The 19,328-nt window shown below is 32.5% G+C and overlaps 1 protein-coding gene across 1 annotated transcript; it reads left to right on the top strand.

Annotated features, from left to right (window-relative positions):
* The first annotated feature begins 2,420 nt into the window (after positions 1–2,420).
* Positions 2,421–19,180, top strand: LOC108338015 (myosin-17). The gene is made up of 39 exons (XM_017574641.2): positions 2,421–2,678; positions 7,541–7,669; positions 7,909–8,052; positions 8,161–8,306; positions 8,386–8,542; positions 8,697–8,755; positions 9,043–9,202; positions 9,311–9,460; positions 9,539–9,675; positions 9,751–9,897; positions 10,273–10,374; positions 10,445–10,502; positions 10,595–10,696; positions 10,793–10,830; positions 11,064–11,190; positions 11,307–11,477; positions 11,612–11,743; positions 11,862–11,971; positions 12,089–12,149; positions 12,634–12,811; positions 13,479–13,684; positions 13,788–13,907; positions 13,994–14,092; positions 14,202–14,423; positions 14,826–14,965; positions 15,470–15,587; positions 15,671–15,721; positions 15,823–15,903; positions 16,033–16,203; positions 16,329–16,484; positions 16,578–16,784; positions 17,259–17,396; positions 17,482–17,552; positions 17,657–17,756; positions 17,834–17,890; positions 17,970–18,026; positions 18,112–18,192; positions 18,306–18,388; positions 18,483–19,180. Exons 1-39 carry the CDS (start codon positions 2,676–2,678, stop codon positions 18,604–18,606), a joined length of 4,593 nt encoding a protein of 1,530 aa, XP_017430130.1. The 5' UTR covers positions 2,421–2,675; the 3' UTR covers positions 18,607–19,180.
* Positions 19,181–19,328: the final 148 nt, after the last annotated feature.

Below are 19,328 nucleotides of genomic sequence, written 5' to 3'. Positions count from 1 at the left end.
AAATATTTTCCTGCCAGCCAACCATACCACAATGTTTCATTGGTTTCTCCACAAATAATCTCTGTCTCACAAAAAAAATAAAATAAAAAATGTCTGTAATTCTAAATGCCTTATGCACATTTTTAACCCACAAATTCTTTTTTTTTATCTTTAATGAATACAGAATTACAGTTATTAAAATATGACGTATCATTTTTGCTCAAAAGCTATTATAATAAATATTTGCATGTATGTCGGTTAGAACTTTACCATGCCCAAAAGATTGGATGATTACGATTTACTTTATTTAAATGATGATTAGCTAAAGCTTTTACGAGACGTATTAAAGTGAGTTACATGTCGTGGAATTATTAAAATTTAAAATGATAAGGGTTATCTTGCTTCACCCATACACAGACAAAACAAGTTGTACTTATGAACACGTTAATATTTATGCAATTGAGTGCCTATATATAATTGTACAGATGAAATGGTTTATTGCAACAATATCATAAATTTAAGTATTAATAAAAAAAAGGAAAAATTAATGTTAAGGGACTTATTTGTTGAAAACACAGTTTAAAGTTTAATGTGTTTTCCCTTTTGAAGAAACTCTGTTTATATTTCAAAAGTCAATAGACATGTTAATGCATTGTAATAATAAAAAAAGATATACAATATTGAAAAAGAATTAAAGATGTAAAATGAATAAGTTTTGTTTGATTATGTGACAGGTGTATGAATTCATAACTGTTAATGATAAAAAATATATGTGTATGTATTTGATTAAGAATCTTTCCCAAATAATAATTTAGGATTATTTTTTTGTGTGCCTAATATTGGTTTTCAACAGTAACACCTTCACTCAATGTCTTCATTATAAAATGATACACTTCATACTTCGTATTATCGTAATTCTCAACCATGTAATTAAAAGAGATTAATTGTTTCAATTTATACTCACCAACTTTTTATTATTGTTATTTAAATATATATTTTTTAAAGACTTCAAAAATATTTCATACTATGTTTTCAATTTTAAAAGTATTTGTTATTTTTAAGTCAAACAAAAATTATATTTATAAAAAATATTCTAACATTCAAATCCGTCAAGTATATTAATGATTAATAAATATAATAATTAATAAATATAATTATTTCGTAAAATATATTATTTATATTAATATTTATAAATTATTATTTAAATGAATTTGAGTTTCATGACCTAATTACTAATTAATTCATAGTTAATTATAATTTTTTTGGCCTAACTTGTAAATCATTATAGTTAATAAATAATTAGTGTAATATTATCCTGATTAAATAGGTATGTATTGAATTTTAATATACAAGCATGTATTATTCAGTCGTGACCCGTATTATATTATCATGGTCAAGAAAAACTTGAACATGTACAGTATAATTATCAATGTTATTTAATTTGAACACAATTAAATTCAACTTTTGAAACAAAATGTTTGAGTTTTGTAAATATATTAACGAAAAAAACTTAATCTGAAATGTTCGAGATACAAAGTAATCATGTGAGTATTTGATTTTGTAGCACAATTAAAAATATATATATATTTGTTTTATTACCTTATATTTTAAGAGATGATATTATTTTTCCGACCCAATAAAACCAATTTATTTAAAACTATACATTAAAATCATATCATAAATAAATTACTATTTTTATTTGAAAATAACTGCTGTTTTTGTTTTAAATTTTGTTAATGAATGATGTTTTTAGTTTTTATGAAATATTCTTCTTTTCTTTCTTCTTATTCTATCTTCAAATAAATTACATTAACATTAATAAACATATAAAAAAAATTACTAAAAAGGTAAGAATGTTTTAATAAATTACTTCAATAAGTAATATCTTTATCGTCATTCTTAATTTATCAGAAAATCCCTTAAATTACATTTTATTGGATGGAAAAAGTGAAATTTATTTTTTATAGTGTTTGCAATTTCGTAATCGTAAACAAATTAAATCAGGTTTTTTATTATTTGAAATTTTAATTTAAAAATAAGAAATCTTAAACACATGTCTTATAACTTAATGTTGCCTACAAAACGAATAATATAATAGTATAAATTTACAATTTATTCTTAAAATTTCGTAGAGACGGTAAATAAAAAAATAATTTATTACATTTTTCGATTTCTCACTAAGGAGGAAATGGCATAATGCAGGCCACGAAAATGTCCAGCTTCATTGGTCCCACATCGCCTTTCACCAAACAAGAAACCTCAATATTTTAATTTAATTTGAATAATAAAAAATTATTTAAATAAAAGCCAGAGAGAGAGAGACGCAGCAACTCTCTGTGTACAGAGAGAAAGAAAGAGAAGCTAAAACTTGTTTTCCGTATAAATAAATAAAATTAAAAATAAAAATAAATACATAATGAATAATTGTGCACAGTGGGTGTTCTCTTATTACCGCATTTCTTCAAAAAGTCTTTGAGAAGAGAGAGAGAGAGAGAAACCAGAGTGAAGTTGCTCCATACCTTTGTTTTGTTCTTCTTTATCGTTTTCTCCAGCTTCTAATTTTAGCCTCTTCTCTCTCACAATTGTCGTTCAAACTTCAAAGCTACCGTTCTCTACTGTCCGATCTGACTCACTGAGTTCCTTCATCTGCTCAACTCGGATGACTTAGACAGGAAGATCGCGCCGCATTAATCGCCATGGTAAATTTCAATTAATCTCTCTATATTCTCTCTCTCCATCGTCTCCTTGCTTTTCGTTTCACTTCTTTAGCTTCTTCGTTGAATCTGTGTGACTTTGATTTTTCTTTTTTCTTTTAAATTCTTCCGTGTGAAAATGGTTTGTTTGGCGGATTTTTTTTTTGTAGTATATTTTTTATTTCCGGCGTTTGGATGATTCGGATTAGTATTTTTATTTATCGTGGTGAGAGTTATGTTAGTCGATCCACACATTACTACTAGAAGATCTTGTGAAATGGAGTTCGGCGAACATGAAGGGTTGATGAATAAGATTGGGGTAATTGTGGGCAGGCAGTGTTTGTAAGTTATTTGATGGCTTAGTTTCTTGGAAATACGACCTGATGAATTTAATCAGAGTCTTACGACATAGATTGAATGTTAGATTGGTCGTTGGAAGAAAGTTGAATGATAAGAAAAATGAAGGGACTCTTTATTCGGCATATTCCTCTATGGATATACTTGGACGGAAATCAAAATAAACAAGGTGGAGGTCATAAGGTTTACTTGCTTGTTTAAAAAGGGAGCTACTAGTATTGGTTCAATACTGATTATCATGGATTTTTTTTGGGGGAGAAGATGGGTGGCTTGAGATGTTGGTATCTCCAAAGCTTGCAAAAAGTGCCTTGAACTATGATCCAATTGAGGTTTCTTTTCCTTCAAATGCCATTGAATATATATAGATAGATTGGTAGCTTAGCTAGGATGATTTGGTATAGAGGGAAAACAATAGGAATAAACCCATCCTACTTAACTACAAGACTAATGATATATTGTCTTTAACTTGAAATTCTGAATTTATTTGCAAGAAATTGATCATTCATTTTGTGGTACTTCAAGAAATTGAAACATATTGACAAAACATTGAGTCATGTCTGAAGGTATCACTGTGGCACTTGACTATTGCTTGAATCTCAATGACAACTTTGGTGAATACAAACATTATTATTTTTCTTTGCAAACTGAACTTGTTGACAGAAAAGAAAATTATCTTAAATGTTAGCCACCCAAGCCTCTCCCTTCCCTATCATTTCGTCGTCACTGCCCTGTAAGAGTCAATCTCTTGGCAGCAGCTGCATTTTATGATGCCTTAGCTGGCTTTATGGTCAGCCCCTCCATAGATAATTCTTTTTGAGATACTTGAAACAAATACTAATTGATAACACTGAAGCACATGGGAAAGCTTCCTTGAAAGCTAGCTGTCAAAAGGAGAGAAACAATCCACTCAAGCACTCAACTGCACATTCGATATTACTCAATTTAAACTCACACTTAAAGCACATGAAGCAAAAACATTCCTTGGGTTTTAGGTTCTGGAATGTTGAACACACTCAAATATTAGGGTAGAATTGAATTATTTTATTGTTAAGAGTACATCACACACACACACACACACACACACACACACACACATATATATATATATATATATATATATATATATATATATTCATCTTATTATTCAGGGATAATCATATTCCTATTATTCATGGGTATAGTTAGGTCCATGTGCTTCAAGGATATTTATGTTATACACTTCAATTATAATATGCTAAGTATGGAATAAGAAAATATGATTGTTGACTGAAAACCAACAATTAAACCCTCTTTATTTGGCTTCCACTTGAAAAAATGTGGTGGATATTCAATGACATGAGTATAATAATAAGATATTTATATGTAAGTTTTTTAAAATTTTAAAACTGTGAATTAAAAATGTAATATAAATGATTAAAACAATGTTTGTTTGTATGTTTTTGTGAGGGTCATTATCAAAGCAAGGTGCTTATACGATAAATCAGAATATACAAATATTGATTATTATTTTAAATCTTTTGTTATGTTGCTTGTATATATATATATATATATATATATATATATATATATATATATATATATATATATATATTTAGAGAGAGAGAGACATTTTTAACTTATAGTGAGAGGAATGAATATTGATCATTACATTTTGTTTGAATACTCTTTCTTCCTTCAACCCTCGGACATGTCTTTTAAGGATAAAATTGTGACGGATCTCCAAAGTGAAGGAGTTTCATGTTCCAAAATGAATAATACCTCAAATGTGTAATGGATTATAAGGATGTCACTCGACAGACATGGGATCGGAATATATTTTATTATAAAGGGTCGAGATTAATACATATGAAAAGTTATGTAACTCTTTTAGGCCCTATTTGTATCAGTGGAATTACTGTGTAGGATCGAGGGAGAGTGAGGCAATCACTTATTTGCATTTGTTGATTTGCGGGTGGTGAAGAGCTACGATTTGAGAGTGATGCACCTAATTTCACTCCTCGCGAATTGAGGAGATTTGAAATGATATACTGTAGGGGCTCGTTACAATTACAAAATGACCCATTGCTTTTTGTTTGAATCTTGGATAAGTTATGTTGTATGTTATAAACCTTGAAACATGCTTCCGGATGATATTATTTTCAATTTTTATTAATAAATCCAATATTAATATAATAAATAATAATTATAATAATAAAATAAGATTAGTATTAATTTTTATTATGATTTAATATCATTGTATAAATTGCCAATATAATAATGATTCGATATATTTTTGGTTAACAATTATTTAAATAATAATATACAAATTATTATTTATGAAAATGTATTTGAAATTTATTCCTACAAATTCCTATTATAAATTTTAATTTTATTTTTTCAATTAATTTTTTTATTATAAATAGCAAATTCAAATTTATTTTAATATAATTTTCACTATTTACATTTAAATTTATACACATTTCTCCACAAACATAAATTGGTAATCATCTATTTTTGTCGATTAAAACATTTTTTTAATCTATCAAACCCATCACATCATTCACAAACTCTCACAAACTTTCCCCTCAAGTCTCTTTATCTATTCCTTCAAATCTCTTACAATGTGTTCACTTGAAGAGAAAACACTGTTAAGAGGAATTTGAGAAGATGGATTTAGAAAATAATTGTGTTCACATTAAGGAATTTGCAATGAATGATTCTCGCTGATTTGCGGGATGAGGTGCTTTTTTCATCCACAGGAATGCAACGAGATTTGGGGGTGATTATGGTGAAAAATCTTTTCTACCTCTGTGAACAAGCACATAACACATGAAGCACAATTACTCCTCCTGCCCAACTTTACAACAAACATAAGTATTTTATATGATGTGAAGGGAACACTCTTTTGTCTCTATTGACAAAATATTTTATATAATGTTTCTTTTAACATCACAATTGTTTTATTTTTACATTATACATAGTTAAAAAGTAACTTTCCATTAGCAAATATTATTTCACTTTATTGATTAGTAAATAAAAAACATTTTCTTAAATAGTCAAATTCAAATTAAAATATAGATATAATCTATAAAAATTAATTTTTATTTTTTTTATAAACATTTTTACAATTAAATATAACATTTACAATTATCATTTTATATTACTTTTATAATTAGGGATATTTTGGTAATCTTCAATTTCTAATAATTAAACAATTTTTTTTATCTGTCACATCAATCAAATCCTACACTAATTCTCACAAACTTTACTTCCAAATCCACTTCAATTACCTCCAAATCCACTCAAACAAACAACAACAACTTTACCCTCAAATCCCCTCAAATCCACTCAATCACTCTCCCCCAAATCATCTCCCACAAATCTACACATGTGAACAAAGCCTTAGTCCATAGAACACCACAATCCCCTCTACATTTCCTCAAATGCATCCACTCATTCTCCCTCCAATCCTCTCCCAATCCAAACACGACCTTAAGGATCACATGACCTTTTACAACTTTTAATCTTTGTCATGTATAGTTGTATGACCTATATTTACTATTTTCACTCTTAGGAGGAATATTCTTTTCACTATATGTGTGTGTGTGTGTGTGAAAAATATTAAATAAGAACTTTTCTTGTTGTGAGAAATGAAAGCAATTAAAGATAGATCATTAGATCATATTTGAATGGTATAGATGAAAATAAAAATGTGCATTACATTTTTAACTGTCTATGTGACTACTAATTAACTTTTACTCTATGACCCAATTTTATAGTTATCATTTACCGTTACAACAATAATTCTCTCTCTCTCTCTCTCTCTCTATATATATATATATATATATATATGTGTGTGTGTGTGTGTGTGTTTGTGTGTCTCTATGTGTATGCTTGAACGTAAGCTGTGCATAGTGTGTATCTATATTGTGTCCACTTTCCATTTGGAGTCCCTGGTACATAGCTTTCAACACTACCTATGATGATTAGCATTTTGATCCATAACTTGCACATATTCTTCCTGAAATTATGAAATTGCTTGCAATGATAATTTCCCATCATTTATTTATTTATGGATCTAACATTTTGTTAAGATATTTTTTTAAACGTTTTTTTTCATTCATTATATTTTCATTTTTAATTATTACTCTTGCTGTTGAAATAAAATGAACTGATGGAGTTAACTTTTATATACATGCTTTTGTAAACTCAATCCATAGGGTTGGTAATGCCATTTATGACCAGAGCACATTTGCTTGCATTGTTGGTTACATATTGGCTACTTATTTTAGATAACTACTATATCTTTAATTTTTGTGCATGCCTTGTGGGAATATTTTCTTCAATGAGAGATTGTATAAGTTTTAGCAAATAACATACACACACAAACATATATATTAAATACCTATTTAGTTAAAGACTATTTTATTCTCAAAATTAATACATTAAGTTTTGATATATGTGAGTGGCAGTATTGTTCCCCGATTTAACATTTTTTTTGCTGTGGATGTTGCATACATTTGTCTTTGTAGTCTGCGCCGGTGAATATTATTGTAGGTTCTCATGTCTGGATTGAAGATCCAGCACAGGCGTGGGTTGATGGAGAAGTTTCCAAAATCAATGGTGAAGAAGTCCATGTTCGCACCACAGCTGGGAAAATTGTGAGTCAAACTGTCTGTACTGTGTATTTGTTAGATTGTTTGTAATTGTTTTTTTAGTACTCTTGTGTCATTCTTACTGGGTTAAATCACTTTCAGAAATTAAATATTTATTTTTTATTTATTATATATTAAGTTGCAGAATTCCAAGTTTATTATCAATATCCTATCTGTTTGACTTGTAATAAAACGAGTTATACTAGGCCATACTATCATGATTAAGTCTGCAAAACTGGTTGCAGGTTGTAAAAAATATTTCAAAGGTTCTTCCCAAGGATAATGAGGCCCCTCCTGGAGGTGTAGATGACATGACAAAATTATCTTACTTGCATGAACCAGGTGTTCTGCACAATTTGGCAGCTAGATATGAACTCAATGAAATCTACGTGAGATTCTAAAATATCTATTATTTCATTTGTTACTGCAATTGTTGTTATGTAAGAATTGGCACGTATGAATGATACAATCATGCTACTCCCCCATCATCATTGCAGACATATACCGGAAATATCCTGATTGCAATAAATCCTTTTCAAAGGTTACCACATCTATATGATACTCACATGATGGAACAATACAAAGGAGCTGCATTTGGAGAATTGAGTCCCCATGTTTTTGCAGTTGCAGATGTTGCATACAGGTGACTGATAGATGACTTTTCATTTTCTGTTTTATTCTTTTTGTATGGTTTATTAATGTCCATTGTTTGTATTCATCAGGGCGATGATTAATGAGGGGAAAAGCAACTCAATTCTGGTTAGTGGTGAGAGTGGGGCTGGAAAGACAGAGACAACAAAAATGCTTATGCGGTATCTTGCATATCTTGGGGGTCGATCTGGAGTTGAAGGGCGAACAGTTGAACAACAAGTTCTAGAAGTATATATAGTTTCAGTTTCTTGTTTTGGCCACCTCATCTTTTTTTAGCCTTACACCATTACTTTTAGCTTTTTTTATCTTATTTGATTTGTAGGGTGTTAAAAAAGTGTCGAAATGGTTTCCTCATACTTCTTCTGTTTTAATTACTTTGCAGTCTAATCCAGTTCTTGAAGCATTTGGCAATGCCAAAACTGTTAGAAACAACAATTCAAGGTGGGTGTTGACAGCCAGATGGTATATCAAGTAAAATGAAAATGATCATAAATTGGTTAGGTAAAGTGATTGTGATTATGTTACTTCATAAATAGAGAGAGGGAGAAGAAATTGTGATAGATTAGTTTGGGATTTGTTACTGTAGCTTCTTGGAATTGTGTGTTGTTAGTCCGCTATATGTTGAACTGAGCAGTAAACGAAGACATTACATATTTTTTCTTGTTCAAGGAACACTTATTACTTCATATAACATGGTGCTTGCCTTATTCCTCCCGGTTGATATGCAGTCGCTTTGGTAAATTTGTTGAGATACAATTTGACAACAAGGGAAGAATATCGGGGGCTGCTATACGGACATATTTGCTTGAAAGGTCCCGTGTCTGTCAAATTTCAGATCCTGAAAGAAATTACCATTGCTTTTACCTTCTATGTGCAGCACCAGCTGAGGTAAAGTATTCTTTTTTGTTCTAATGTTCCCTTGTCTCTGTCACAAAGATTGGCTCCTATTAAATTGTTAATATATTCATATTTAATCATTGTGACTCTATTTTGTAGGAAAAAGAGAAATATAAACTGGGAAGTCCTAGCTCCTTTCATTACTTAAATCAATCCAACTGCTATGCACTGGATGGAGTGGATGATGCTGAGGAATATCTTGCAACTCGAAGGGCAATGGATGTTGTTGGAATAAGTGAGGAGGAGCAGGTTAGTCTTTCTGAGTCCTAGTTCTTAATAAAATGAGATTTTATATGATTGCTTTAATGATATGGCCCTATATTGCAGGAGGCGATTTTCCGAGTTATTGCAGCAATTTTGCATCTTGGAAACATTGAATTTGCAAAAGGAGAGGAGATTGACTCTTCTGTCATTAAGGATGAGAAGTCTAGGTTCCATCTTAATGTTACCGCTGAACTTCTAAAGTATGCCCAACATAATCCTTTTATGCATTATCATTTTATCAATGTGGTATGCATTTTAACATAACATTGTTGTAGGTGTGATTGTAAGAGCTTGGAAGATGCATTGATCAAGCGTGTGATGGTAACACCGGAGGAGGTTATTACAAGAACCCTTGATCCTATTGCAGCTCTTGGTAGCAGGGATGCATTGGCGAAAACCATTTATTCTCGTTTGTTTGATTGGTAATGAACGTTTAGCACTGCTTTATTTTACAAAAATAGATCCTCTATTGCATTGATATGTTGGAGGAAAGAAAGATTGATTGAAAAGTTCCAAAACTGAAATCTATTATGTAAAGGAACCTAAACAATTTTATTCTTACCAAAGGACTACTTATTGACCTTTATATTTGACACATTTAATTTGAAAATCAATTGTGGATTTTATATTCCTGTTTTAAATTACTTTAGAATTATGTTAATCATATTTATAGTTGAAATAACCATGCATTAAGGTTCTGGAAGTTTTTGTTGTTAATGATGTGTGTGATTGGGCCAAATTTGTTCTAGATTATTTTTTATGGTGTCATACTCTGACAGTCTCATCATTGCTTCCAGGCTTGTTGAGAAGATTAACAATTCGATTGGACAAGATCCAAATTCGAAATCTATTATTGGAGTTCTTGATATCTATGGGTTCGAAAGTTTTAAATTCAATAGGTAAGCTAATGATTTCATCTATCACTTCGGTTTTGTATTAGCCTTGATCTGACAAATTTCTTTTACTTAGTTTTGAGCAGTTCTGTATTAATTTTACAAACGAGAAGCTGCAACAACATTTTAATCAGGTTTGGTAATTTCTGGTTCAAATTTGTAGTATATATTCTATAATTTTTTTCCCTTTGGTAACTGAGTGTTTTTTAATCCCGAATGGTTGCAGCATGTCTTTAAAATGGAACAAGAAGAATACACCAAAGAAGAAATTAATTGGAGTTACATAGAATTTGTTGACAACCAAGATGTTTTGGATTTAATAGAGAAGGTATTCTACTGTTGCTGCCTAAGACCAACTTATACTCTTTACTTTCCTACTCGATAAATTCAGGTAGTGATGATTATAATATTGAATCTTTTGCAGAAACCTGGAGGAATAATTGCCCTTCTTGATGAAGCCTGGTATGCAGCTGGGAGTGACTTCATTGTTAATCTAATATTGTTTTTAAGCTAAATAAAAGCTACATGCATTACCTTTTCTGAAGTTACTTTCTCTTGTCTCATTTTCATACCTGTATGCTATATACAATGTGTTTAGAGTAGGTAGGATATATTATATACACTACTATTTCATAGCAGGCGTTGCTTAAACTCTTTAATTTGGTTGGACTTATTAGCCTCCCTGTGTGATACAGTATGTTTCCCAAGTCTACACATGAAACATTTGCTCAGAAATTGTATCAGACATTCAAAAACAACAAGCGCTTCATCAAACCTAAGCTTTCTCGGACTAGTTTTACCATATCCCATTATGCAGGCGAGGTAAATATGTTTGATCTTTTTTCTATTACACGTTCCCTTTTAGTACTTTCTAAATATTTTTTGTTGCTTGAATGTTTTTCTTCCTTCTTTTTGACATTTTATTTTTCTTTGTTCAGGTGACATATCTAGCTGATATGTTTCTTGACAAAAACAAGGATTATGTAGTGGCAGAACATCAGGATTTGCTCATAGCCTCAAAATGCCCATTTGTGGCTGGTCTATTCCCCCCTTCTCCAGAAGAGTCTTCGAAATCATCAAAGTTCTCTTCAATAGGATCTCGCTTCAAGGTATTATCATTTTTTACTGCTCTTCCTTAATTCTGTTATACTATATACCAGTCTTTGACATTCTTGTATTAGAAATATGTAATTTTGTTTTCAAGTTATGCATGTAGTAAATGACACATTTCTGAAACATGCAGCTACAACTTCAATCTTTGATGGAGACCCTAAATTCAACAGAACCTCACTATATCAGATGTGTGAAGCCAAATAATGTTCTCAAGCCTGCTATTTTTGAAAATCTCAACATTATTCAACAATTGCGTTGTGGTGTGAGTATATCACGTGTTTCTTTGTCTTTGTTGCCATTATATAATTGACAATAGAAGGGATAATATCTGTCACCTGTTTACGCTCGGTGATTGTTTTCCTGATTGTCATTTGTTTTAGGGTGTTCTTGAGGCAATTAGAATCAGCTGTGCTGGGTATCCTACCAGACGAACATTCTATGAATTTCTAAACCGATTTGGTGTTCTTGCCCCAGAAGTTCTAGACGGAAAGTAACGTCATTTCTGGGCTCTTTTAATATTTGAATTGGAAAAGGGCTCTGTAATTGAATCCCCTCTTTCCTTTTGTCTGTACTTATGTGTCAATTGTTTTTACTTGTTCCTTTTCAGCTATGATGTCAAGGTTGCATGCCAAATGATCCTGGATAAAATGGGTATGCAAGGCTATCAGGTGATACTCCTTTTTCCTAACAACTTGGTTTGTTGACAATGGTGTTTGGGAGGGTCAGTTTTAGGAAAGAGGATCAGTGAGCCATGCTCTGCTATTTTTGCAACTAAATGCACGTTGCATATGTGATTTGTTTGTTTTTTTTTTGTTTTTTTTATCATGGACATGTTGAATAATTAAAATACCCAACTGTCTCTCAAGAGGCTTATGGAGCTTCTGAAACAACTTCATGCTAATTCTTCGTAGACTATCCCAGGGATTTTTTTTTACTCGAATACCAAAAAACGCTTATTAGCATGTCTGCTTGTTCGCCCAGTATGTAACTTCATAGTATTTTATAACCTCAAGTGACTTCTGATCTTAGTTGGAAAATTGCTTTATTCTTTATTTCACGATTATTACCTTTCAACTTTAAACTAAATGGAAGTCCTTTGTATGAATGGATTTAATATAATATGTAATCATGACATTTATGATGGTTTACCAGATAGGGAAGGCAAAGGTTTTCCTAAGAGCTGGTCAGATGGCTGAACTGGATGCAAGAAGAGCAGAGGTTCTTGGAAATGCTGCCAGAGTCATCCAGAGGCAAATACGTACCCATATTGCACGCAAAGAATTCATTGAATTGCGCCGAGCTGCAATCTGTCTGCAGTCTAATTTGCGAGGTATCCTTATTCCTTAGTTCTATCTAATATGTTTTCTTTGTTTTTTATTGCTTCTTTATTTTGGAGTTCATTAACTTGACTGCATATTTGGGATGAACTAAATTTCTAGAACAAAAATATTTTTTTTTCACCCTTAAAAATTTCTCCTGGTGACATTTTAAGAGTAAGCTGTCTTGAATGCAAGATCAACTGATTCAAACATACTTCAAGACAATCTCGTGTATAAACAAGCTGTTGGTATTGGTATGCGTGTATAATAGTAGTGATGATGTCTGATATTATTATCTAAAATTCTTCCTCCATGTGATAGGATATTAAATATCAAATCTTAGGTGTGTCTACAAATACCAAATCCACCAAATTTGGAAACTCTCCGTCTTTTCTCTAAAATTTGTTAGGAGTTGGAACGAGCTAAAGGGAAACGTGGACATTCTAACAAATTGAGTTTGCTATCAACATTTAAGTCGTGCTTCTTTGGTCATTAAGCCTTTGTTCCATATATCCCCTGTTTGTATACTGTGTTAGTGTTCATGGCATTCTAAAATTCATGCAGCCTTAAATAAGTTGGGATTTTCTCCTAATGTAGTTTTATTTCTCATGGTTTCTTCTTGTGTAACCTACTCTCAATCTGACTCTAATTCTTATGGTGCTTTTCAATAAAAAATAGGAATATTGTCCCGGAAACTTTATGAGAAGTTGCGGCGTGAAGCAGCAGCTGTAAAAATGCAGAAGAACTTCAAAGGATACATTGCCAGGAAATCATACTTAAATGCACGATCATCTGCAATTGTATTACAGACAGGTCTAAGGGCTATGAAAGCTCGTGATGAATTTAGACTTAGAAAGCAAACAAAAGCTGCAATTTATGTGCAGGTGCCTTTGTTAATCTTCTTTATAGTTAGAATATTAAGAAAATGAAGTCATGAAACTTTTTTACGTGCCTTACCATAATGATTTTTTCTGTTAATCTCTACAGGCTCACTTGCGTCGGTTAATTGCATATTCTTACTATAAACAATTGCAAAAGGCTGCAGTTGTTACTCAATGTGGATGGAGGAGAAGGGTTGCTAGAAGGGAACTTAGAATGCTTAAAATGGTGCAAATAATAGTTTTTCTGTTATGGCGTACTCAGTCTTTTTAAAAAAGAGCCTTAATAGTAATATTTTGTATACTTTTATTCAGGCTGCTAGAGAAACTGGGGCTCTCCAAGAAGCTAAGGACAAACTTGAAAAGCGTGTTGAAGAACTTACGTGGCGTTTGCAAATTGAGAAGCGTTTGAGAGTAACTTCATTATCATATATCTACATATATTTTCTTTCTATGTTTGAGTATTGATATTACTGTTGCAATTTTCAATGCCATAAACTTCTCTTATTTTAACTTATTACAGACTGATTTGGAAGAAGAAAAGGCACAAGAAATTGCAAAGTTACAGGATTCTTTACATGCAATGCAAATACAAGTCGAAGAAGCAAATGCCAAGGTCATCAAAGAGCGTGAGGCGGCAAGAAAGGCCATCGAGGAAGCACCTCCAGTTATTAAGGAGACTCCTGTTTTAATTCAAGATACTGAAAAGATTACTTCTTTATTGGCTGAAGTCAGTAGTTTGAAGGTACGCAATTGGTCATCATTTTGACAAATGACAATACGTCAGTAACTTCTTGAGTCATAGCATTTTCTGACGAATTGTTTATAAATATGTTGTAATAATTTTTAAAGAGCCCAATGGATGTTTTGGTACAAATGCCTCCACTTTTTATCTTTTAACTTTGTCTATGCTTGCTTCTCTTAAATTAATTTTCATTGAGTCCTTGGCCTTCAACCATCTTTCAAAACATTTTAATAAAATGTAAATGTAGTAGTTACATATTATATGCTGAATTTCTGCAAGCTCAACCTACAACATGAGTTCTACTAAAATTGGAGTTTTTTACATAATAGTTGTGAGGCACTATACATATTTACTATGAATAATTGCAAATTTATTGAGTACCCTTTTTAATCTGTGATACAGGAATCACTGCTATTGGAAAAAGAGGCTAAAGAAGAGGCAAGAAAAGCTCAGGTTGAGGCTGAAGCTAGAAATAAAGAGATGGTTAAAAAGGTTGAAGATTCTGACCGCAAAGTGGATCAACTTCAAGAATTGGTTCAGAGGTTAGTAAAGTTTGAGCAGAAAAAAGTATCTATTTAGTTATGTACGAACACTTGCTCCATAGTTTAAAATTATTTCAAAAGAAGAGATGAATAATTTTCAGTTTCTGATGACATCGCAAATGTATCACATTTAAGAAGTAACAAAAGGTGTTGGATATGAAGCCATTCATCTTCTTTCTCTGCCCTCATCCTTCTAAATTTAAAAAAGAAAAAAAATGAAAATCAAGGACACTATGGGCGAGCTTGTGCATTATCTACACTTCGCTAGCAACTTCAGCTTTTGAATAGTTGGTTTGTGATATGAAGTCTAATATTTTTAATATCATAGTTAAATGCACCTACAAACTCCTATCATAGTTCATCATCAACTGTTTATCAGCCATTTTCTTGCATCAGTTCTCCAGGGCTATAACTGTGTTTTCTTTACTTTTTCAATTGGATGCATTATACAGTTATATTTGCTCATTAATTTCCGTCTGTACTACCTTTATTTCTATTACGTAGATTGGAGGAAAAGATTTCCAATGCAGAGTCAGAAAATCAAGTTCTTCGGCAGCAAGCACTGGCTGTGTCACCAACTGGAAAAGCTCTGTCTGCAAGACCAAGGACAGTTATTATTCAGGTAAGAGAATAAAATACATTCTCATTACTTGAAGTTATAGCACATGAAGAGATTCACAATGATATTTCATGCATAATATGCAGCGGACACCTGAAAATGGGAGTGCTCTAAACGGTGAAGCGAAAATTGAATCGGTAAGAACACTGCTGTTTTATGAAAGTATATATCAACAATTAACTTTAGTGTGAGGATTTATTTATTTATTTGTTTAATTCTCAACTTTTATGTGTTTCAGAATATGCCTCTTGTTGTATCTAATGTGCGTGAGCCTGAATCCGAGGGGAAACCACAAAAATCTCTCAATGAGAAGCAGCAAGTGAGTGTCTCCACATATTCATTGTGTAATCTGAATCTGTTACAAATATTTAAAGTTAACTTTTAAATATAAATCCTTCCCCCGCATTCAAGTTATAACTTATCTCAAAAATTTCACTTTCTTGTTCAGGAAAACCAAGACTTGTTGATCAAGTGCATATCTCAAGATTTGGGATTTTCTGGGGGCAAACCTGTGGCTGCATGTGTCATATATAAATGCCTTCTTCACTGGAGGTCATTTGAAGTTGAAAGGACAAGTGTTTTCGACCGGATCATTCAAACAATAGCTTCAGCTGTTGAGGTAACTTAATATTTGGGATTACTTGTATGTTATTTACGACACAGTGCTTTTGCATTTAAAAGTACCTGGGTCAATTTCTGAAAACAAAGAATATGTTACTAACAGTGAATTCTGCACCATTGAAGGCCCAGGATAATACGGATGTATTGTCTTATTGGTTGTCGAATACATCTACTTTGTTGTTGCTACTCCAACGCACTCTTAAAGCTACTGGAGCAGCTAGCTTAACACCACAGCGGCGGAGAACAGCATCATCTTCTCTTTTCGGAAGAATGTCTCAAGTATGAAGCAACTGCTTATCCTTTCTAGAGAGAACGTTATCAGTGAATGTGGATTTCATTTATCTTACATTTCGTTGCCTTATGTGATTCCAGGGGCTAAGGGCATCTCCCCAAACTGCTGGATTGTCATTTCTAAATGGTCGAGGTCTTAATAGACTGGATGATTTACGACAAGTAGAAGCAAAATATCCGGCACTGCTGTTTAAGCAGCAGCTTACTGCCTTCCTTGAAAAAATATATGGAATGATAAGAGACAACCTAAAAAAGGAGATATCTCCATTACTTGGACTGTGTATACAGGTGATGTCATTTTTGAGGGAGTAATAGGGTGGAAATAAAAATTGTGAAAGTCTAATTGGTCCAGGGGCTTAATCAATTAACAAATCACGTGGGTTTAAATTTTATTTTTTAAGTGAATGTCATCTTATATTTATATTAGTTGCACAAGAATGAGAATCACAATTAATATCTATTCGAATTAATAAAATATAATTTTTTTCTTTGACATGCAGACACCGAGCATATAGTAAGTGCTTAAGATTGATAACTAAAGAAAATGTTTTGGTCTCTATATGATTAATCAGACAGAAATCCATTGCAAGGAACAATTTTCGTTGTTATTTGCAAATGAAATTAGTTGTTTACTAGCAATCCTTTAATCAGTTGTTTAATTTTGTGCACTCCTTTGGTCAAGCTACTGAGTAATTAACAAGGTCAACACTATGGGTGTTTTTATTTGTTTATTTATCTTGTCTGTGATAAAATCAATTGCAGGCTCCAAGAACCTCACGGCAGAGTTTAGTTAAAGGACGCTCACAAGCAAATGCAGTTGCTCAGCAAGCTTTAATTGCTCACTGGCAAAGTATTGTGAAAAGCTTAAACAATTGTCTGAAGATAATGAAAGCAAACTATGTGAGTCACACTTTCAATTTCTGTATTTCCACTGTCTGAGCATAGATATGTCATCTTAACCAACCAAATACTACTGGTATAACAGGCGCCTCCTTTCTTGGTCCGGAAAGTGTTCACTCAAATTTTCTCATTCATCAATGTTCAATTATTCAATAGGTAATCTCTCTTTCTCCTTGCCTTGCATATTATATTGTGGAATGCAGACTCTTTCCTGTACTTAATCGGACTCTTTCATGGACTTATTATGATAATCACTGCAGTCTTCTGTTGCGTCGGGAGTGTTGTTCGTTCAGCAATGGGGAGTATGTAAAAACAGGCCTTGCTGAATTAGAACAGTGGTGCGTTGAGGCAACAGAGGAGGTGAGAAACAGACAACTATTTCAGATTTTTCTGTACTTTTCCCTTTTTTAAATCCTAACCCGAATCATTCTGTACAGTACACTGGCTCTGCTTGGGATGAACTGAAACATATCAGGCAGGCTGTTGGATTCCTGGTAAGTTACTCCTATACAAATTCCAATTCAATCCATTATTAACTGATTCTGACACATGACTCTCAATCTTCATTCTCAGGTGATACATCAAAAACCCAAAAAGTCTCTTAATGAAATTACAAAGGAGCTTTGCCCTGTGGGTGCCTTCTTCCTTTCTGTCAACTATTTTTGAACTCATATTTACTGTTTCTCTTACTAAGTCTAATATTCCTTTGATACAGGTTCTCAGTATACAACAGTTATACAGGATAAGTACAATGTACTGGGATGACAAATATGGCACTCACAGTGTGTCTTCAGACGTAAGTTTTACTTGGTTACTGGTTGAGTATATACATCTTGTGAACAATTCCCGAGGTGGAACAGCTGCAGTGTGATAAATCTCAAACCATCTCTCTCTCTGACTAATATACAGGTTATAACGAACATGAGAACTATGATGTCCGACGACTCTAATAATGCTGTCAGCACTTCTTTCCTATTAGATGATGACTCGAGGTATGTTATCACCTTCAGCAAACAATTTAAAGTTTGGTTACTCGTCTTGGTCTTTACTGTAATATTTCTACTTAAACCTTGAATATGAATGCAGCATTCCATTTTCGGTGGATGACATTTCCAAATCAATGCAACAAGTAGAAGTAGCAGATGTGGATCCTCCTCCAATTATACGTGAGAACTCGGGATTTGGGTTCTTACTAGCAAGGTCAGAGTGATGCAAATAGCTGGTGATTATTGCCTCTGATGCTCCGACTCGTGGTTATTTCCGAGGTATTGCACCAAGGTGCAGGTGCCAAGCTGTGCATAAAATTTCGTTGTGGTTACTTGTATAGTATATTTTAGCCAACTCAGGCTTCTAATATTGGTTTGTTGCCTGGGTTAATTCATTTTTACCCCTCAAGTTTCATCGACACGAGGGATTTTCTTAAGAAGCCATTGTCACTATTGATGCGAGTCGTGTGACAAAGGCGGTCATAGCTAAAGGCTGGTGGCCAGACATTCTGGCACACCTGCCAAGGTTCTTTTCTCATTTGGTTGGTTTTCAAGTGTTATAGGTGGATGCAATTAGTGACTCCCATGTATTTTATAGGTGGTGGGCGAATTTGTTTCACGAGATTGCTTTTTGTATTTACTTGTGCAATATTCTTTCTTTCTTTTTTCAAATATTTAAACTTTAAGGTAGTTCTTTTTAACCACTGAGTTATGGTGGAAGATGACTCAGTGCACTTGTACAGACTTGAGATCATTTATTTGAGTTTCAATTTTTTAAAGAATTAAATGTGTCGAATGTCAGAAGATTTCGCCTTGAAAGGAAATTTATGTCTAGAAAATGTTATTCAAGGTTCATGCAAATAACTGATAATATTGATTAGTGGTCGAAGCAGTTAACATGGGAGTGAATGAGCATTGTCCATTAGTTACAGATGAAACACTTGCA

This window comes from Vigna angularis, chromosome 1, assembly GCF_016808095.1.
Source record: "Vigna angularis cultivar LongXiaoDou No.4 chromosome 1, ASM1680809v1, whole genome shotgun sequence".
Taxonomy (NCBI): domain Eukaryota; kingdom Viridiplantae; phylum Streptophyta; class Magnoliopsida; order Fabales; family Fabaceae; genus Vigna; species Vigna angularis.
Note: the sequence above shows the minus strand (reverse complement) of the source record. Positions and strands in the feature narration are given on the sequence as shown.